Source organism: Rana temporaria, chromosome 2, assembly GCF_905171775.1.
Source record: "Rana temporaria chromosome 2, aRanTem1.1, whole genome shotgun sequence".
NCBI classification, from domain to species: domain Eukaryota; kingdom Metazoa; phylum Chordata; class Amphibia; order Anura; family Ranidae; genus Rana; species Rana temporaria.
In genome coordinates, this window is record NC_053490.1 from 469,102,229 (window position 1) to 469,124,785 (window position 22,557).

Genomic DNA, 22,557 nt, shown 5'->3' on the forward strand with positions numbered 1-22,557 from the left:
CTTCAGACTCCTGTCTCGTAAGCTTGTCAAAAGTTATAGGGCTGATAACAAAGGAACAGAGCAGGAGAATGCAATGGGACAGAGCGAGATGGGGTGGCAAAATGTATACCTTAAAGCGTGAGTTCACCCATAAAAAAATTTTTACCCTTAGATTAATGCTCATTTTTTGTCTAGGGGAATCGGCTAGTTGTTTTAAAATCCGAGCAGTACTTACCGTTGTAGAGAGCGGTCTTCTCTGCCGCTTCCGGGTATGGGTCTTCGGGACTGGGCGTTCCTTCTTGATTGACAGTCTTCCGACAGGCTTCCGACGGTCGCATTCATCGCGTCACGAGTAGCCGAAAGAAGCCAAACGTCGGTGCGGCTCTATACTGCGCCTGCGCACCGACGTCCGGCTACTTTCGGAAAATCGTGACGCGATGAATGTGACCGTCGAAAGCCTGTCGGAAGACAGTCAATCAAAATAGGAACGCCCAGTCCCGTAGCCCATACCCGGAAGCGGCGGAGAAGATCGCTCTCTACAACGGTAAGTACAGCTTTGATTTTAAAACAACTAGCCGATTCCCCTAGACAAAATGAGCAGGAATCTAAGGGTAAATTTTTTTATTTTCGGGTGAACCTCCGATTTAACATTTTTTACATATATTTACAGCTGTACGTATAAGTGCAGTGTGAGCTCTACTGCCTCTGACTGCTAGTTTCAGGAGAATTAATTGTCATTACTGTGTTCATTGCTTCAACATGAGGAAGCAAAGTTCTGCGTTCATAAGGATAGACAGCTTCACACAGATACACAGTGCAGAACAAAATGTAAGTCAGTAATGGGTGAAAGAGCGGCTGCAGAAGGGACAACACAGGCAATACTGGTGACTAGACCTCTGCCTGCATTTTCCTGGGTACAGCTTTTCACAGTTCATTTTGACCTAATTTTTCGTCCATTAGCCATTTGCAAAATTAATTCTAAAATTATATAATTTTCCGGTCTAAAAAATACATCTATAATAGCAAGATTCAGCGGTCATCAATTCTTTAGAAATAAAGTAGCACACTTCAGCATTCAGCAAGAAACCTATTCCATTATTCAAAGAGATACAGACTGACATGGCATTTTTTTTCTTCAAATTACAATCATATAAAGGAAAAACGGAGGAAAGAAAACCCGGAGGAAAACGAGTAGACATGCGCTAAAAAACATGGTCTCTGCAGGAAAGATCAAAAGGAAAAAAAAAAAAGAAGGAGGAGAGGGTCATCCCCTCTTCCCTGGGTCTCATGAGTCCAATGATGAGCATTAAATCCACAGGTCACACATGCTGTCAAATTTGTTTTGTGCATTAATACTAATATTTTAGTTTACTGCTTTACTAAAAGGCTCAATGTTCCTGTATTACTCCCTCCATAACAAGCATGAAAATCATAAGCAAGTCTCATGACTTTTAAAACAGGACGCAAGTCTCCGGAATAGAGACAAAGAGGGCCAGCAGTCTAGATACACATGTATAGTGTTGTTCTTTGTCTTGAAGCTGTTTAATGTTTGTTACTATAGATTTATGGAAGTCAGTAAAAATGTTTCTGTATCGTCTTCTCACTGGAGAATCACCACACATACTTCTGCTGCTGCACAGTAAAGGTTCATTATAGTATTTTTTATTCAATCTATGGACAAAAAGCTCAGGTAGAAAATGTTATTAGTCAGAAACCCAGGATAAAAAAAGGTTTTCTCACATTTTATTTTGCTTCTTCTCAAGGATGGCAGCTGCTGTGTGTCTGTGCCGAATAACTCCTGTGTGCAGGATGCCACGGATAGCTGCAGATGCAGGTCACATTGAAACTGGTAGATGGCAGAACAATCCACAGTTCCACCGGTGTCTTCTGATACAGGCTGGACTGATGTAGCTACAGGGCTGGTGCAAGCTTGCTGAAAGTCCAGACGGGTAGCAGAAAACCGGTACAGGGAAGCAGGACGCTTGGTCATCTCCAAGGGCAATAGTAGCCAATATAAGAAGATGGTAACGGAAAAGACAAGACAGGATCAGCAGGGTCAGGTAGCCAGACAACATTCAAGATACAAACATTAACCACAGAAACCAAATAAAAAAATAAATAAATACTCTGTGATTAGTGTTTGTATTTTGATTGTCGTCCGACTACCTGACTTGGCTTGTCTTTGGATTTGTTGTATTTGTATTTTGGCATACATGACCACACACCTGGTTTTCTAATTCATTGTCCTCGAAGATGCAGGTGACACTATAAATGATCTTGTTTATAATGGCACAGCAAAGTTATTTACAAATTAAATAAAAGGTGCATTTCTACACAAAAACAAAGTGAGAATGTAAGAAAGGATTTAATTAGGGTTGATTCTAGTTACCCAAGGGTTAATAAGAGTTTAAACGTAAACCTATGCAGATCAAAATGAATAAAAAAAATTATGAAAATCGTATGAAAAATACCGCTTTCGAATCGATCATGCGATAATCGGACCTTTAGTACACAGATCACGACAGTTCATCCGATCGGACATGCACGAAATTATTCCCGTACGATGTCCGTTTAATCAGTACAGTTGTCGCCCGAAAATACAATACAAATACACTACAACACACAACATCACGTCCGATCTTTTAATTTGTATGAGAATTTTCGTAATATTAGCTTCATGTTTGATATGTGACTAGCATGCAAAAAAAACACGCACCATCTGTCGTTCGATTTTTAGATCGTGTGTACGGGGATTTACTACAAGCTATACCATTACCTGGATACAAGAGAATCTTCCCAACTTCAAGTTGTTTGTTATTCTAAAGAAATCTTTACCTACCTTGTGCTATAAACAAAAAAAGAGCGACAATTATAAAAAAAAATATATATATATATATATATTAAAAAAAAATCACAATAAGCGTATATTGATTGGTTTGCGCAAAAGTTATAGAGTCTACAAAATAGGGGATAGATTTATGTCATTTTTATTATTTTTTTTTTTATTACTAATGGCGGCGATCTGCGATTTTTTATCACGACTGTGACATTGCGGCGGACATATCGGACACTTTTGACACTATTTTGGGACCATTCAGAATTATACTGCGATCAGCGCTATAAAAATGCATTAATTACTGCGTAAATGTGACTGGCAGGGAAAGGGTTAACACTAGGGAGCGATCAAGGGGTTAATTGTGAGTCTTAGGGAGTGATTCTAACTGTAGGGGGAGGGGACTGATGAGGAGGAAACCGATCGTTGTTCCTATATACACAAGGAACATACAATCAGTTCTCCTCTCCCCTGACAGGACGTGGATCTGTGCGTTTACACACGCAGATGCATGTCCCTGCTCTGTGATGAGCAATCGCGAGTGCCCCGCATCCATCGTGGCTGCCGGGCACAAGCGCAGAGTACACAGTGATGCGGCGAGCACGCGCGTGCGTGCCAGAATGCCGGGAAAACAAGGACGTCATGATGTCCACCTGGAAGGAGGGAGAGTGGCTGCCGCCGTCATTTTACTATACAGCAGTAGGCAAGTGGTTTACCATCTTAAACAACCATCTTAAACCCCATCTCTGATGAAAAGCATTCCACTAAAGATTAATATTTACAACGTAGTCTGTTCAGACTCATTAACCTTTATAGTTTATATAGTAAATATTTGACTTTCAAAGTAAACCCGATGGCTTAAAAGTTTAATAGGCTATTATATGTATAGAAGAACAACTTTTAAAATCAATGTCCTGGGGGGGGGGGGAGGTGACAAAGAGAAGACAACAACAACTTTTAAAATATGAGAGAGAGAGCGCAACTTTTAAAATGAGAGAGAGGGAAAGAGAGAGAGAGAGTGCAACTTTTAAAATGAGAGACAGAGCGCAACTTTTAAAATATGAGAGAGAGAGAGAGAGAAAGAGAGAGACTTCCTGTGTGATGGTAAGATTACTGATCAATCCCATCATATATATCCAGCTTCCAGATTACTCCAGAATTATTAAAAACAGCTCATCTAACTTCTCCGAGACAGATTGGAGAGGCACAACAGCAGTTTGCCAAACACAAAACTGATTTCAGGGAGGTGCTGAAAGCGGCAAAGCAGTAACCAAATACTTTGCTCTGCATGCTTAATACATGCCACTTTTAAAGAGCAATTCAGAATAACATAGAAACACTGAGTCACCTTTGAAACCGTGCAGCAGGGCCAAACTATAAAAATTTTACTATCGAAAAGGAAAAGCTTTAAAAGCTTTTACAGTTTACCACTTTAGATTTACACAGGCGGTTTAGTACTAGGATCACTGACCACGATCTGATGTTTACGGTGAAACTTCACATGTGTGGGATGATCGCTGTTTATGTGCGTACGGGACGATTGCGCGTATTCGTCTTTGCATGCTGGTACACTGGGTCAGGGGCACTTCAAATAACATTTTTAATTATTATTTTTAGATTTTTACACTGTTGCTTTAATTTTTTTTTATCACTGTCACAAGTAATATAAGACCCCAAATCTCTCTGTTGCCCTTAAAAGCATTCAAAACACCAAGATCAGCATTTTTGAATACTTTCTATTTTCAAAAACAAAATGGCGCCGTTGACATCTGGGAAAACGAAATCAAGGTCATGTTATTGCATCCGGCTAACTATATTGGAGACCCGATCAAAGCTGATCCCGCCTTTGTATGTGTCTCTGACTAGCTGGCAGATGTGCCAGCTAGTAGCTAGGGTCTCCCAGGGGAACGGGAGAGTGCGAGAGAGCCACGGAAGGTGGGGGAGACCAGGGTCCCCCTCCCACTGCATGCACCCGAGATGTCAAACCTATAGTAAAGAACTAGTGGAGGGCGACCATTTATCGGTATTAAAAACAGGAGGTCAGGTCAAATTTGATGATGATTGACATCAGAAAGGCAGCAGGACCAGGCAGGCAGGGTGTCAGGCCGTATACTAAGGATATGTGCAGACCAGTTAGCAGGTATTTTTACTGATATATTTTATTTGTCACTGAAGCAGGCTGCAGTACCTTCTCGTTTTAAACCTACTACTATTGTCCCAATACCTAAAAAATCAGCATTGTCCAGTTGCACCTAACTCCTATCATCACAAATGTTTTGAGAGGCTTGTATTATCACATCTTAATGCATGCATTCCTGTGCATCTGGATAAGTATCAGTTTGCCTATCGTGTAAACAGATCCACAGATGGTGCAATTTCTATTGCACTGCATTGACACATCTTGAGCACTCAACCACATATGTTAGGATGTTATTCATTGATTATAACTCAGCATTTAACACAGTAGTTATTTTGGGCCTATATCCATTGCTGTGCTCATGGATTTCCTAGCAAACAGGCCACAAATCGTGAGAATAGGAGATCAGGTATCTAATACTATTATTTTGAATACAGGGGTACCACAGGTATGTGTTTTAAGTTCAAACCTGTTTACGTACGACTGTACTCCCATGCATGCATCAAACACCATGGTGAAGTTTGCTGATGACACCACTATAGTGGAATTCATATAAGCAGTGGGGGGGGGGGGGGGGGGGGAAACATTACCACGCGCATAGCATACTAGCTCATTATGAATTACTTACCTGAGATCAAAGCCCCCGCTGCGGCCCTCGTTCGCCTCCTCCGACGCCGCCATGATACCCAGAGGGACTTACGGGTTTCGCTGCTCCGGCGCTGTGACTTGCCGGAGCAGTGATGACGTCACTCCCACACGCATGAGCCGCCACTAGTTGCTTGATGCAGTTAGTAGTGGCACGTTCAGTGCACCTGTGCCCGATGTCTACGACATCGGTGCCACACATTTTTGCAAATTTCTCCTAAACCTTTTAGGTTTGGGAGATATTTCTTGCACCTACAGGTAAGCCGTAATCTAGGCTTACCTGTAGGTTAAAGTGGTTGTAAAGGGTTAGCAACCACTTTAACCACTTAACCCCCGGACCATATTGCAGGTCAAAGACCAGAGCACTTTTTGCGATTCGGCACTGCGTCACTTTAACTGACAATTGCGTGGTCGTGCGACGTGTCTCCCAAACAAAATTGGCGTCCTTTTTTCCCCACAAATAGAGTTTCTTTTGGTGGTATTTGATCACCTCTGCGGTTTTAGTTTTTGCGCTATAAACAAAAATAGAGTGACAATTTTGAAAAAAAATTATATTTTTTACTTTTTACTATAATAAATATCCCCCAAAAAAATTTCCTCAGTTTAGGCCGATACGTATTCTTCTACATATTTTTCGTAAAAAAAATAAAATCGCAATAAGCGTTTGATTGGTTTGCGCAAAAGTTATAGCGTTTACAAAATAGGGGGTAGTTTTATGGCATTTTTATTAATATTTTTTTTTTACTAGTTTTTTTTAATGACGGCGATCAGTGATTTTTTTTCAGTACTGCGACATTATGGCGGAAACTTCGGACACTTTTGACACATTTTTGGGACCATTGGCATTTTTATAGCGATCAGTGCTATAAAAATGCATTGATTACTATAAAAATGCCACTGGCAGGGAAGGGGTTAACACTAGGGGGCGGGGAAGGGTTAAGTATGTTCCCTGTGTTCTAACTGTAGGGGGGTGGCCTCACTAGGGGAAATGACTGATCGCTGTTCACACATTGTATGAACAGACGGTCAGGCATTTCTCCCCTGACAGGACCGGGAGCGGTGTGTTTACACACACAGCTCCCGGTTCTTACTCTGTAATGGGTGCCCGGGCGCATGCGGGAGTCAGGAGCGAGCGGGGGGGGGGGTGCGCGCGCTGGTCGGCAACCAGTTAAACAGATATGTGTGCATGTGCTAGGTGTATGTAAGTGTGGTTTTGTTGAGAAGTGTTTTATTGCTGCTGTAAAGATTATCCACATAAATGTTATTGTATGTATAAAATGGCAATAAAAGTATATCTTATCTAGATCTTATTACAATTAGGGTGCTAGTTAGCTGCTTCGATTGCTATTACCTGCTCTAAAAAAAAAAACAGTACAGGAGTAATGCCCGCAGCTGCAGGCATCACCTCAGTACAACCACTTGAAGTCAAACGACGTGCTAGGTACAGGCATACCCCGCTTTAAGTACACTCACTTTACATACACTCGCGAGTAAGGACATACCTGCGAGTGTATGTAAAGTGCCGTACGAGCACTGTACAGACATTTTTACAACCGCAGTAGAAGGAGCTGAAGCTCCGAGAGCATAGCCCGCCCTGTTCCAGTGTGCCCCCGTCACCCCCACTACAGCCGCTGAGACCTCAACTACAGCTCTTGACCCCCCACTACACCCTTGAAGTGAAAAAGGGTATTGTTTCACTTTAAGTACATTTTCGTTTTACATACATGCTCTGGTCCCATTGTGTACTTAAAAGTGGGGTATGCCTGTACATGATTTGGATAGTTGCCAAGAATTACTTTAAAGAGGAGTTCCAGCCTGTAAAAAAAATAACACATTTAAAGTCAGCAGCTAAAAATACTTTAGCTGCCGACTTTTAATATAAGGACACTTATATTAAAGTGGAATCCCACGATGTTGGCACCCCCAGGCGATTTGTCAATCGGCTTTGGGTGCAGGCACCAGCATCTTCACTAAGAAAAATGGGAAGTGAAGCTTTGTGGCTTCACAGCCTGGTTTCCTATTGCGCATATGCGAGTCACACTCCGCTTTCTGAATATCCTCACTGTCTCCCAGGAGGCAGTGAGAGTGGCTACCCGATTTTAACAGGTATCCGTTTCCCCCAAAAAGTGTAAAATGTGGCAGTGGAATAAGCGGAGCTTTCCCTTTTGGGTGGAGCTCCGCTTCAATTTAGAAACCTATTTTGTTTTAATGATAAAGTAACTAATAGATCTTCATCAAGATTCTGTATAATCGAATAATTAATGGAATAATGTATATTGCAAAAGAATCTTGGATAAATGTAAAAATTTTATATTTGAGAAGAAAAGATTAATAAAGAGAAATTGAAACACAATTTAGAGACCTTGTTTCTCATTCTCCTTCTCTCTCAACACCTGTTTCCACCCCCACACTTCAATTGTTTATGGTTTTAAACTCCAGTAGGCTTCAAATTAATATTTAAAATATTAAATACCATAAAGGTATACCTGTTTTCAAATTGCCTCTTTATTATTGCAGAAACTGTATGGTTTCTGAAATGTATCTTTATTGTACCGTCTGAACCAGGAAGCAAATACAGCAATGTAAAAAAAATAAAAAGCCCAAAAGCTCAATATGACCTTCCAATCTATTCCGATTTATTTACTAATGCTAGCAACATAAGGATTACAAATAGTTAAAGGGGAGTTCCACCCACAATTTCACTTTTTAAATATAAATACCCCTGTAATACACAAGCTTAATGTATTCTAGTAAAGTTAGTCTGTAAACTAAGGTCCGCTTTGTTAGGTTGTTACAGCATTTAAATAGTTTATAATCTAGAAATAGACCGTGGCCATCTTAAGTGTGGGCATCATGAAGCCAGACTGTATGACTTCCTGGATTTCAGCTTTGCATATCTTGCACATGCTCAGTGCACAAGCAATGTAATAGGTTTCAGTCAGGTTTGCAAGGACTACTGGGAAACATGATGCCTATCCCAGAAACCCTTGCAAATAGCCTAGGCAAATAAGGAGGAGGAAGTAATAAAGGACTACAAAATAAAGGTATTTACAAGCAACAAATTAAATAAAAAATGTCCATTCTGAACACTATGAGATTAGGGCATGCAGCACAGACAAACATAAAAAAATGGGTGGAACTCCACTTTAATGTTGACTGGGAGCGTTTAGTTCCACTTAAAGTAGTAAAGATTTCTTCAAACATGGATGAATGGCGGCAGTAAGGCGCTAAAAATGAAGGATGGCCATACACACTTTTTTGGGTGAGTTTCATCAAGAACCAGCCAAAATTCAGATGGTGTGTGGCCAGCTTAAAAGTTTAGATCTTTGGGCCCCTGTCAAATGGGCAATCCATCATTTTCTTTTGTCTGTTGACGCATTCCTATTGGCAAACGAATGTAAATACCGTAGATGTCATCTGTTTACATCAGCGCAAATTCACACTGTTCCTCAGTAAAAATTGCAGAGCAGCCTAATTCAGTGCTCCGGCCGCTCTGCGTTGCCAGCTGGGTAGGGGGCATTGTTGGGCATGATTCAGCGCACGTCACTGTCCCTTTTTTGTACAAGCTTTATTTGAAGTGCACAAAACCTACTCTTCATTCACTGCAATATCAGATGGTCCGATGCACTGTACTGCCTGACTTTGCAGTGCAATGCAGACCAGTGCGCTGTGATAAAATGAAGCATGTCTGCATTTTAGCTCGGCACTGGGCTGCCTTGCAGTGCGAATGGGACACACAAGAAACAGTTGGTTTATGGTGAAACGATGTTTGCAAAATATGGCCTCAACAGTGCTTGCTGGTACATTCAGAAGTTTCTGTAACCAATGCAACAATAAGGTTGAGAAGGTCTTGAGAGAGCTCTTTGCTTTTACCCATTATGGGAGGTTTCTTGTGTGACATCTTGGTAATGAGACACCTTTTTAGGCCATCAGTTGAGACTGAACCAGCTGATATTCATTTGAACTGACAAGGGACAGGATTGCTTTCTAATTACTAATAGATTTCAGTTGGTCTTCAGATTTCAGTTCAGTCTTTCCATGCCTTTTTGCATCTCCCTTTCTTCGTGTGTTCAATACTTTTTCTCTGTGTCATTCCATTTTATTACACACAAAATTCAAGGGGTTGTAAACCCTCAGGTTTTTTCACCTTAATGCATTCTATGCACGCACGAGTGCCTCCTTGGAAAGCAGCTCTCTGAGGAGGCACTCGAGAAGAGGAGGAGCCAGGAGCGCCGCGGAGGGACCCCAGAAAAGGAGGATTGGGGCCTCTCTGTAAAACCTTTACACAGAGGAAGTATAAGAACCTTTACAATAACTTTCATTTCTGAACTTGTTACCAACATGTGGTGAAAATGTCATGTCACCAGCCCTTGTAGAAATAGATTTACCTAGAAAAATGGTGAAGTATTCAATACTTATTTTACCCGCTGTAAGTTTGCATATTTCATACCTTATGGGGCACTGGGAAAGCTGAAAAGAATTCAATGTAGTAGTCGGTGCTACCACAGTGAAAGCTTTGATATTCCAGGTCCTGCTGAGATTCTGTGTGAGTGGTTTCCCCTCTGCACAAAACACAGGGGGGCGCTTGTGACTTGCACTTTTGATTAGGTGGTTTATACTTTAACCTGGGCTTTAGTCATAATGTCTACAGAGATATTTAAGTTTAGGTGTGTTTTTAGTTCTCTGTAGGTACTAAATGTCAGAACGTTTAAAACATTTTTGACCGAGTAGGGCTCTTCACTGCCACATTTGGCACTTTGACAGGTACACACTCCCACTTCTAAATAAGATCGCTGCGGCAATCTACAAAGCTGTTTGGCCCTGCCTCCTTCCCCCTGCAGACTTCTGAGACACACACACAGAAAAATGCGGGACCAATAACAAAGTGCAATGTGACTCGCTCATGTACAGAAATGAGAAGCACCGGCACCTTCTAAGTGTAGCTTAGTAGCAAGGATTTATTACAAAATAAAATCAAACTACTCACGTGTAGCTCAAAAACAGACATGTACAAGCACTGTGTTGGTGGGGTCATTAGAAACGGTGTCTGCGGCGCGTTTGCCGAGCATGTGTTTATTCTTCAGGCTTTCTACAGCCTGAAGGAGTGCATGCTCCACAAATGCGTCGCCAAAACGGAGCCACACCAGCGCTGTATTTAGGAAGTGATCGCCAGTGTGTTCAAGGGACCAGGAAGAGCCAGAATCCACTGGCGCCAGCCAGCCGCACCACCGAACAAATGACCATTTCCCGCGGGAACCTCCCAGACAGCGCTTCTAAGGACCCAACCCGTCACAGTGCTTAGCTACTGTACATGCCCGTTTTTGAACTACACTTGTGAGTAGTTTCATTTTATTTTGTAATAAATCCTTGCTACTAAGCTACACTTCGAAGGCTCCTGTGCTTCTTCTTCTGCTTCTTCAAGAGCCACTTCTTGCTTTTACAGAGTTGCCACGGGACCTCTATGAACTTTTACTATTAATGGACTTAATGAGCCATTCTGTCACATGCATGTTGTTTATAAACCGGTTCCTTTTTAACTTGGACAGTGTTTGCATAGCTAAGTGCCCATCTTGTGCCAATAAACCCCCCTTCTTCCCATATATTGTCCATTATTTCAGCTGCTTCATTGCTACATTGAAGCAATGTATTGAGAAAGGAAGGATGAGGAGGTGTTCAGTCTGACTTGACTCCACACCCTTTTTTCTCTTCTTGCAGCATCCAACGCTACAGCAGCAACATATACAGCTGAATGAGGCTGAAGGAGTGTTATGTGAACACTTGGTAGGAGTACATGTATAGATCAGATCCCTTTGCCTATTATTTTAGGTTTGACATGGACATAAAGAGCATGTTTTCATGATAAGAGAAGCATGTGGCTTATGGTTTCCTACTGGCACTCCTCCCCCCCCCCCCAAAAAAAACTGGCAAGTAGGGTAAGGGCCCTTTCACACGGGGCGGATCAGTAATGATCCGCCTCCGTGTGTCAGTCAAGCTCAGCGGGGATCCTCCGTAAAATCCCCGTTGAGCCGTCGGCTGACAGGGCGGTCCCCGCACACTGTGCAGGGACCGCCCTGTCTTTCCTCCGCTCTCCCCTATGGGGGGGATCGGATTAACACGGACCGTATGTCCGTGTTCACCCGATCCGATCGACGGAAGAAAAATAGGATTTTCTTCTGTCCGAAAAATCGGATCTTTGCGGAGGCGGGTGATTACGGGTGTCAGCGGATGGTCATCCGCTGACACCCGCAATCACATAGGGACCAATGTATGTCCCGTTTTCATCCGCAACGGATGGATGAAAATGCGGACATACGGTCCGCACATGTGAAAGGGGCCTAATTGGTTCCTTTAAAAATTGTCACCAGTATGTGTGTATGTATAGGAGAAAGGGACATTAGATTGTAAGCTACTTGAGGGCATGGACTAATGTGAAAAAACACATAAATTGTCGGCACTATATAAATAATTTGAAAAAACATGCCTATCCTTAAGATAACTGAAGCTCAAAAAACAAGAAAAAGACATACCTGCAGACTCCACACCTGTCACTAATACGGCGCTCCTAACCTGCGCTCCTAACCTGCATGCAGGACTTTTTGAAACGTCCCGCAAACGCATCGCCCGAGTGTGAAAAGTCACACTTGAATGAATGGGAGTTGGTTTTCAGGCGTTTAGGAGGAGGAAATTTCCAGCACTAAAGCGCCTGAAAACCGCCCCAGTGTGAAAGGGGCATATACAGAAAAGTATGCATATATTGAAGAGACGTATCTCAGATCAATACATGCTTTCAAAAAAGTCTATCATGCCTTAAAAATAATATTGGTTTAAAAAATGTGTACAAAATCTTTTCTGATAGCAGAGTCAACATGCCTATATTACAGGACCTCAGACTTGCACTATACCATACTGAATGATTAACAACAGAACATAAGGTACTGAATAACAAAGAAAACCTCCTTGCCATGAATCTTTGCTTCAGGGGAAAGCCTTACAAATACTTCTGAAAGCCACATTATTTTTTTACTCGGAAACCTCAATGCTCATAAAATCTAATGTGTTTGGGGAAATATACCGTAAGAAAACATGCAGGTAAATGGGTGGCGCCGTTTCATCAAAGCCCTATGCATACAAAAAACAAACTCAGTTTAATTTTCGAGGTGGTTATCAAAACACTAGGCAAACAGTTGAGCAAACAGCAGAAACAGATACAATAATTCTTTTGGCAGGTACACAAATTCTGTAAGTCACGTACTCCTTCCAGGGCCACACAATTGCATGGCATGATAGGATGGCGCTTCTCACAGAACGCAATTCTGTAAATGTGTTACTGCTCAACTTCCTGGATCATTTTTTGAGATACATTCATAACTTCCATCTTGAGCTTTCATCCTCCAGTAAGCCCACCTCCAGCCAGCTTACAGAGCAGACAGGCCCACAACATCCTCATTTCAGTTGTATGTAGGGTTGCCAACTCATCCCTTTAAAACAGAACACATATTAATTACACAGGTTCTGAGGCTAATTTAATGCAGATAAGGCACCAAGTGAGTTTAATTACCTCCTTAATCAGCCACAGAACCTGTGTAATTAATATGTGTTCTGTTTTAAAGGGATGAGTTGGCAACCCTAGTTGTATGGGAACTGAACAATAAAATGACTGTCAGAGCAGGGTCACTTGTAGCCAAAAACCATAAGAAAGAGGGAATACACTTACCTTTCCAGGCCTCCCGTGTCTTGAATCATAGTGGGAGATTTACTAAAACTGATGCACACAGAACCTGGTGCAGCTGTGCATAATGACCAATCGGCTTCTAACTTTCTTTTTCAATTAAGCTTTGAAAATAAAATCTAGAAGCTGATTGGTTACTATGCACAGCTACAGTGGTTCCTGGAGCCGATTTGGGCAATGGAGGGAGAAACTACAGAGTGTGGTGGAGCAATGAAACTTTTTTTTTTTTTAAACACAGGCTGCTAAAAGGGTGAGTATAACCAGGTATAGTTTTTCCTACAAGTGACCTTGTGCTGACCACTTGACTACAGGGCACTTTCATTCCCTTCCTGCGCAGGCTATTTTTCAGCTTTCAGCGCCATCCCACTTTAAATGACAATTGAGCGGGCATGCAACACTGTACCCATATGACATTTTTATCATTATTTTAACACAAATAGAGCACCGAGTTGTTGTTTTTTGCTAAACAAAAAAAATAAAATTTGCAATCAGGTAATTTTCTCCTTCACGCGGATGAGGCTGCAATGATTGGTGGCACTGATGGGTTCTGGTAGATGACACTGATTAAGAGGCACTAAAGAACACGGATTTGCAGCACTGGTGGGCAATGTTGGGGCTGCACTGATAATAAGTGCCCTGATTATCAGTGTAGACGTCCCTTTTACACAAGACAGGAATCGGCTCTCCTCTCTTGTGTAAGCAAATGAGTGCCGATAACCGGCTTGTGTTTACATTGTGATCAGCTGTGACTGGATAAGGCTGATCGCGTGGTAAAGAGCCTCTAAAGCCCAATCCACATTTGGATCGAGCTTCAGAAGCTACCGACAGGCAGTGAGGAAGCAATGCGACGCCTCCTCACTGCCAGCTGTCACCCCATTTTACCAACAAATGCACCGCAACCGCATGCATTGCACAAGGTTGCGGGTAGTTTACGTTGCTTCCCCTTCATATGAATGTGTAGTGTTCGGTGGAAAACATTGCTACAAGTTGGGTTAACTATGCCTCGGGTGCAAAGCATCGCGGCTTCAGCACACTGTCGACTGCCTATTACAGCTTATAGCAGAGTGCCACTCAAAACGGGAAGCTCCGCTTGTTTGCACCCTCCCCCTCTTCACTGCCACGATTGGCACTTTTTTTGACAGGTACACACTCCAACTTCTAAATAAGATCACTGCGGCAATCTACAAAGCTGTTTGGCCCTGCCTCCTTCCCCCGGCAGACTTCTGAGACACACACACACACAAAAATGTGGGACCAATCACAAAGTGCAGTGCGACTCGCTCATGTGCAGAATGAAAACCGGCTGTAAAGCTGGAAGGCTTCTCTGCTGTTTTCCACCAAGTGAAGATGCCGGCATCTGCACCTGAAGCCGATTAAAGAATCGGCTCGGTGCTGACACCGCTGGATCCCTGGACAGGCAAGTATCCTTGTATGAAAAGTCAGCAGCTACAGTATTTGTAGCTGCTGACTTAATTTTTTTTGGGGGGTGGGGGGGGGGGGGAGACTGGAGCTCCTCTTTAGGGATGGGAAACATTTGTCAGGCGGCAAAAAACGCAGCTCAACCGCACATTTGTCACCCCAACTGCAAGTCTAAACAAGACAGTTGACATGAATAGGATTGCATGCACAGGGATGCACAGAAGCCATATGCTTCCGCATGAGGGTGAACACAGTCCTCCATGGGCATACGATGTAGCACACCCCATTGGATAAGGCCTCAGTAGGAATTTAGCAGGAATTTTGTAAGTTATGTTGTGGTTTTATGTGCAAATAAGTATTTCACATTTTTTTAGTGATCTGATAAACATTTATGCAAGTATTGTTGGGCTAAAGAAATCAGAAGCAACAACTTTTTATTCTACCGTTAATGGGCATTCAGAAAAGATATGGTTTGGAGGGGTCTTTTTCAAAATCCGAAAACTAAGGGAAAAATTAAGAAATTTGGATATTTAAATTTTTGCATACGTTTGATTTTCACCATTTCGCAAAAAGGCACCATTTAAAATTGACAAATATTTGTTATTTATTGGCTCAATGCAGGTTAAAGCGGAGTTCCACCCAAAAATGGAACTTACGCTTTTTGGAATCCTCCCCCCCTCCGGTGTCACATTTGGCACCTTTCAGGGGGGAGGAGGGAGCAGATACCTGTGCAATACTGGCATTTGCTCCCACCTCCGGGCATAGATCACCGCGGTGACCTACGCCACGTCCGGTGCCTACTCTGTCCCCCCCGCTGTCTTCTGGGAGATAAACAAATTCTGAAAGCTGCAAAGGAAAAACGAAAACCTTCAGCTTTTTTGAGAAATGTGGATATTTAAATTTTTGTGTACGTTCGATTTTCACCATTTAGCAAAAAGCCACAAATTAAAAGTTATATATTTGTTATTATTGCAATACAGGTTAAGCTTTTATATTTAGTAGGAATTTTTGTAACATTTGCTGTATTTTTATCTGCCAATAATAGTTTTAGTGTATTTTTAGCGAACATTGTTTTTTTGATAAACATTTGCTCAAATATCGCGGGGCCTTAAAAATCAGTAGAGCTTTTTTTTTCATTCTACAGGTCATGTGCTTTCAGAAAATATATTGTTTGGGGGGTCTTTTTACAAATTATTAAAGCTGTAAGGGAAAAAATTAAAACCTTCAGATCTTTAGAGAAATTTGGATATGTACACTTGCGTCTTTTCGTTTTTAACCATTTCGTAAGAAAGGCGCAATTTAAAAGTTACAAATATTTGGTATTTATTAACCCAATAAATGTTAAAGGGAGTTGTAAAGGAAAAAGCTTTTCAAATGGGCTCTCTGTTATCCCTGTGCCCCAAGCAGCGCCTCTTGGGTCTCCTCCCCAATCTGAACAGTGACAACTATCTACATATTTTCTTGCAAGAAACACTTTTTATGGCTAGAATGTTGATTGCTAGGGTATGGCTCAGGACTTCACCCGCAACAGTCTAGAACTGGGTTTCTGTTAACCTTAACGCTGCCATACAAGAAAGTTATTTACACCCATAGAATGTGCCCGGTAAAATATCATAGGATCTGGGACAGAAGGTTAGACCATGCCTCTACATGCATTGATGATGACTCAGTGGTTACATAGGTGTCTACTTTGTGTCTACGCTACATCACCTGCTGCATTTACTTGATTTATACAACTTTGAGCTACTGGCTATTGAACAACTGGTATTATTGCTGACTTTATATGTGATTGTAATACTGAACTATATGGCTATAGGTACTACATACTTTGTTACCTTTCATTAGTTTGCCTTAGGCCCCTTTCACACGATCGGACCGTTTAGGTCTGCCTGTCAGTTTTGACGGCGGACCTTAACGGCCACTCCATGCAGTCCTATGGAGCATCGGATGTCAGCGGAGACATGTCCGCTGACATCCGATCCGTTCCGCCAAAATTCGGACGGATGCCGATACGTCCCCATCCGTCCATGGCAAATCGCATCGGGTGAGATCTGATGAAAATGGATATGCTGTCCATTTTAATCCGATCTCCCCAGCGGCGCTGCACAAACCCCTCCCCGCTCAGTAAGCAGAGAGGGACTTGTCACCCCCCCCGGGTCAGCGGAGATCAGCGGATAGATCTCCCGTAGCGACGGAGTCCGCCTGTGTGGAAGAGGCCTTACAGGCAAACATTTCGAATTGTTTTTTTTTTTATACCCATTTTGTTTACATACAAGATTAATTCTTCCTTTTGTTGATCTTTGTAATGGTGTTTATCTCACTGTTTCTTCTCATGTTTCTCTTTTCAATAAAGAGTGTTTGTTTGATTAAAAAAGCTCTGCCAGCTTTTAATTACTGCCCATTATTGCAAAGGGTACATTTCCAATAATGCCGCCGCCTAGACAGGAAACATGGGAAACCCTTTACAACAAGGACACAAGCAGCAATGAAAACTTGTTTTATTTTATTTTATGTATAGCAGAGAATAAGTTAAACCAGAAAGACTAATCAGAACTAAAAAGATGTAAAAGCAAAAAGACAACTTGCCTCCTCTTCGTGTTCCGTATGGTAGGTCTATCCTGTTGCTGCCAAGAAATGCAGACTGCTTCTTGTAGTCTTCACACATAAAAGGCTCAATATCAGACACACTGTGGAACAGCAGCTTTATTAGTGAAAGTGCTTGAAAAAAATGTCTAGCATTACATAAACCATTACATTACATTGCAATGCATACAACACACAAAAGGAAACCATGAAAGTACCACAAGCAAACCATAGAGTGGGCTAGTTCTGCCAGAGATGAAAACAAACTCAAAGATTCCTTGGCACTAATATAATACAGTTGAGTTCTGATTTTATTCCAATTATAAAATGAATAGGCAAATTGGAGAGTTGGTCAAGTGAACAGTTTCTTCCATAGTTTTCTTGAATTTCGAGTTTGGTTTACCATACACCACATTAACCACTTAAGACCCGCACCTTTAGGCAGCTAAAGGACCCGGCCAGGTTTTGCGATTCGGCACTGCGTCGCTTTAACAGACAATTGCGCAGTCGTGCGACGTGGCTCCCAAACAAAATTGGCGTCCTTTTTTCCCCACAAATAGAGCTTTCTTTTGGTGGTATTTGATCACCTCTGTGCGGTTTTTATTTTTTGCGCTATAAAATAGAGCGACAATTTTGAAAAAAATGCAATATTTTTTACTTTTTGCTATAATAAATATCCCCCAAAAATATATAAAAAAAAAAAATTTTCCCCTCAGTTTAGGCCGATACGCATTCTTCTACATATTTTTGGTAAAAAAATCGCAATAAGTGTTTATCAGTTGGTTTGCGCAAAATTTATAGCGTTTACAAAATAGGGGATAGTTTTATTGCATTTTTATAAAAAAAATGTTTTACTACTAATGACGGCGATCAGCGATTTTTTTCGTGACTGCGACATTATGGCGGACACATCAGACAATTTTGACACATTTTTGGGACCATTGTCATTTTCACAGCAAAAAATGCATTTAAAATGCATTGTTTATTGTGAAAATGTCAATTGCAGTTTGAGAGTTAACCACAAGGGGGCGCTGATGGGGTTATGTGTGACCTCATGTGTGTTTACAACTGTAGGGGGGTGTGGTTGTAGGTGTGACATCGATTGTGTATCCCTATAAAAGGGATCACACGATCGATGACGCCGCCACAGTGAAAAACGGGGAAGCTGTGTTTACACACAGCTCTCCCTGTTCTTCAGTTCCGGGGGCCGACTGCGGGACTCCAGCGGCAATCGGGTCCCGGAGCTTCGGACCGGGTCGCGGTCGCGCGCCCCACGGCTGGGTACTAGCACAGGACGTACCTATACGTGCATGTGCCCAGCCGTGCCATTCTGCCGACGTAAATGTGCATGAGGCGGTCCTTAAGTGGTTAAAGTGGAGGTTCCAATTTTTTTTTTTTTTTTTTAAAAGCCAGCAGCTACAAATAATGGACACTTACCTGTCCAGCGTGCCTGCGATGTCGTCAGCCGAGGACGAGTAATCGCTCGTCACTCAGCTGCACCCCCAGCCATCCTCAGTTAGGGAATCGGGAAGTGAAGCGTTGTGGCGTCCCTGCCGGTTCCCTACTGCGCATGCGCGAGTAGCGTGCCACGCCATCACTGGTTCCCGCTCTCTCCTAGGAATAGTTTGTTTCCCAGAACACAGCGGGGGCTGCGGGTAGAGGCGTGGCGGCCGCAGTACCGTATTCCCGGAAATGGGTGCAAATACCTGTCTTAGACAGGAATCTGCACCCCCCTGAAAGGTGCCAAATGTGACACCGGAGGGGGGGGGGGGTTCCGAAAAGTGGAAGCTCCATTTTTGGGTGGGGCTCTGCTTTAAGCCCTTGCCTATATACTCTAAATGCAGAGGGGCAACTGCTTGAGGTAGATCATTTCACATCATCTCCATGAAGTACAGTGTAGTTATACATCACAGCTGGGCTTTGTAACCTCCACCTTCAAGTCTCAAAAGCAGTACAGACATGTCTTGCTACCTTCCCAATTACCACTTAACCACTTAAGGACCGGAAGGATTTGCCCCCTTAATGACCAGGCCATTTTTTGCGATACTGCACTGCATCACTTTAACGGACGTGCGAGGTTGTACCCAAACAAAATTGATGTCCTTTTTTTCCCCCATATATAGAGCTTTCTTTTGGTGGTATTTGATCACCTTGGCAGTTTTAATTTTTTGTGCTATAAACAAAGAAAATTGGACAATTTTGAAAATAAAACTATTTTTTGCCTTCATGACATGGTTTTCCAGCATGCCCATATGAAAGAATCCGAACAGGCTGCTGTAAACACATTTGAAAGTTGGTCGGTTTCTGGCCAACATTCAGCCCGTGTGTACCAGCCTTAAAGTGGATCTTCAGTCACAACCCAACTCTAAAGCTAAACCTGCTCTACAGGGCCGCTGATAGGGCAGTACAGCCAGCCCTGTTGTACCGGGCCCGGCCCTATCAGCTCATCAGGGGGGCCCGGACAGCTTTATAGTGCATTTCATTCAAACCCCAAAAATAGTGCTGAATAAATGACATTGACATCCTACTGGCTTAGGGAGTGTATAAATATATTTTCCTGGGCCCCTTTAGGTGAACAGAGGGGCTCAGGAGGTGGGCACTGGGGAGGGACTATTTTTCCATTTTCGGGCGGAGGTACACAAACCTGCACCCAGCCACATGTTCTATAGATCCGGCCGCTCTTCCCTGGTGCTTGGCGGAGTGATCCATACAGCGATTTACCTGCTCTGCTCTGTAAAGGACTTATATGAGACAGCTGACAGGGAGAGAACGGCGAAACGAATCCTAGCGGCGGCGGAGGGTAGCGCGGTCTGCATCGGGCAGCACACAGTGAGTGAAGTTTTCACTGTAATCTCAGCAGAATCATCTATATATCCTCACAGTGAATTATGATAATCATTCACACAGCACACAAGGTGCTCTATGGCTCTATCACAGTGTATCACATGCTGTTGTGTGCTGACTTTGTTACTTTATGGGTGTATTGTGTGTCACAGATTATAGCACAGCCACAGCAAAGTCAGCACACACCAGCATGTGATACACTGTGATAGAGCCATAGAGCACATTGTGTGCTGTGTGAATGATAATCCGAATGCTATAAGGTTCATGCACACATGAGATTTTAAGAAGCCCCTTCTCTTGGCAGCAGCCTTTTGCCAGAAAAAAAACACCTGTGTGCATGAGGCCTAAAGATCACAAGGAACTGCATGATGCTACTGCACACTTGTGTTTTGTGGGGGGGGGGGGGGGGGAATACGCACAGCTGAGCTGTGTTTTTACAGCCCCTCAACCACGCCATTTTAAAACAGAGCTGAGGCCATGCAAGCATGTCTTTTTTAACACATATACACATTTCTGGCTGGAGACAGCAGCCAGGAGGGTGTGTATGCTTGTAAAGACAGTTGTCAGGTTTCATGTGGAAGTAATACGAGCAGCTCTGAAACCAGCCAATTACTTCCACATTCATTGCACCATATGTCCCCCCGCAACTTTTGAGGCAGGGTCAGAGGCGGGGGCAAGGACAGGGTCAAAGGGGGCCCCATCAGGTAGGCTGTACGGGGCCCCATGATTTCTAACAGCGGCCCTGCTGCTCTATGCCACATTCTAAGCCTAAATTTATATAGCCCTGTAAAGAAGAGGTCGCTATACTTACATATTCTGCAGCTGCTCCGGTCTCACGCTGAGCTGTCAGCAGTGGCTTCAGTGTGTGGGAGTGTGCAGGAGAGGCAGCCGACAACAGAAGCGTGACGTCACTTCCCAACCATTGTCGGCTGTCTCTCTCTAAACAACAGCCACTGGAGACTGGACCAGATCGGCTTCAGAAAAGGTATATATAGCAATTTTTTCTTTACAGGGTTAGATATATTAGGTTTAGCATGTGGCTGAGAGTAGGTTTAGCATTAGATAGGATTTTGCTGAACTTCCACTTTAAGGCTGGCTGTTAAACAATAAACGCAAAACCACTTTTACCATGCTAAAAAGTTTACGGTCAATAGTCCCAACTTGGGCCGGCCGATCAATCAACTTGGGTACAACCAGCCTGAGGGATTCTCTTGCGATTATCTGCAGTGGCAAAGCAGAGTAGGACTGGCCATAAGAGGGATTACTTTGATGCAGTTGGCCAGCTTAAACATGTATTGCCAGATGTGTGAACTAAAAATCCCTGTTTTTCATTGCATGGTTTGCTGCAAAGGGTGTATAGCAGTGTGCAGAGGGTTCATACCAGAATTTCTAGTGTTAACATGTGGTCACACCCCTTTATGGACTGATAGATTATATATGTAAAAGTTTTGGGATTTGAGCACAGGTATATCTTGTTTTAGCTTCCCCCACCAGGAGAAGACAATTGCAGATTTCCCTGTCAACACTGTCTGTGTTGATGGAGAAATTGCACAAATTTCTTTCCTGCAACCCGTGGTATAGCTTGTCTAAAAGCAGTTATTTTCTATTGAATCTAGTTGAAAGTTTTCCCGTTTATTCAGTTGCTCAGTGTATGCATATTCCAATACAGCAGCAGCATTGTATGAAGTACTAAATATGACTATGATAACCACCACAAATTCCCCACCGCCTTCTTTTGTCCTTGGTTGTCTATAACCACTTGCTGACTCACCATCCTTTTCTTAATCCCTTTTTACATGCCACAGAAACCCAAACACCATAAATGTTAACATGGAAATGCCGCCCTACTGACAAATCATTCTAGAGCTGAAGCATTAAAATGGTCATATGTTTCACAACACAGATTACCGATGAAATTGATGCAACATTACATTGCTGAAGGAAGGTCAGTAAGTTAATCAGAAAAACAGAGGGTGGTGTCTCAAGTGCAAGGAAATGGAGGTCAGTCCACCCACATCCCTTAATACAAATACAAAAGGTACACTCCAAAGAGTGCGATTACTCAAGTGGGACTTTAAATTTGGGTGACTGTTAAACCTTAAACAAATATAGAACACCAAAAGGTTAATACAAAGTTTTTATTGAAAAATATATGAAAAGGCTGCTACTAGCTATACAAAGCACATCCAAGTGACTATAGGCACAAAAGGGAAATAAATATACAGTCGCAATTCACAGATAACATTAAACAAAAAATGTAATAATTGCAATACAGGACCCAACTGTCTGTAGGGTAAGACAGAAACCCAACGTTTCGAGGTTATCTGTATTTGTGAAACCTCTTCTTCAGGGGTGGGATACTGCAATAAGATGACAAGGGTATCGTCA

At 42.6% G+C, this 22,557-nt stretch overlaps 1 protein-coding gene across 6 annotated transcripts in view; it reads right to left on the reverse strand.

Annotated features, from left to right (window-relative positions):
* ST3GAL6 (ST3 beta-galactoside alpha-2,3-sialyltransferase 6) overlaps nucleotides 1-22,557 on the reverse strand; it is a 220,123-nt gene that overhangs the window by 37,956 nt on the left and 159,610 nt on the right. For all 6 annotated transcript variants that reach the window (XM_040338708.1, XM_040338710.1, XM_040338709.1 and 3 more), the window contains one exon: nucleotides 17,329-17,429. In XM_040338708.1, coding sequence (XP_040194642.1) covers nucleotides 17,329-17,429 — 101 coding nt within the window. The remainder of the gene's footprint in view (nucleotides 1-17,328; nucleotides 17,430-22,557) is intronic.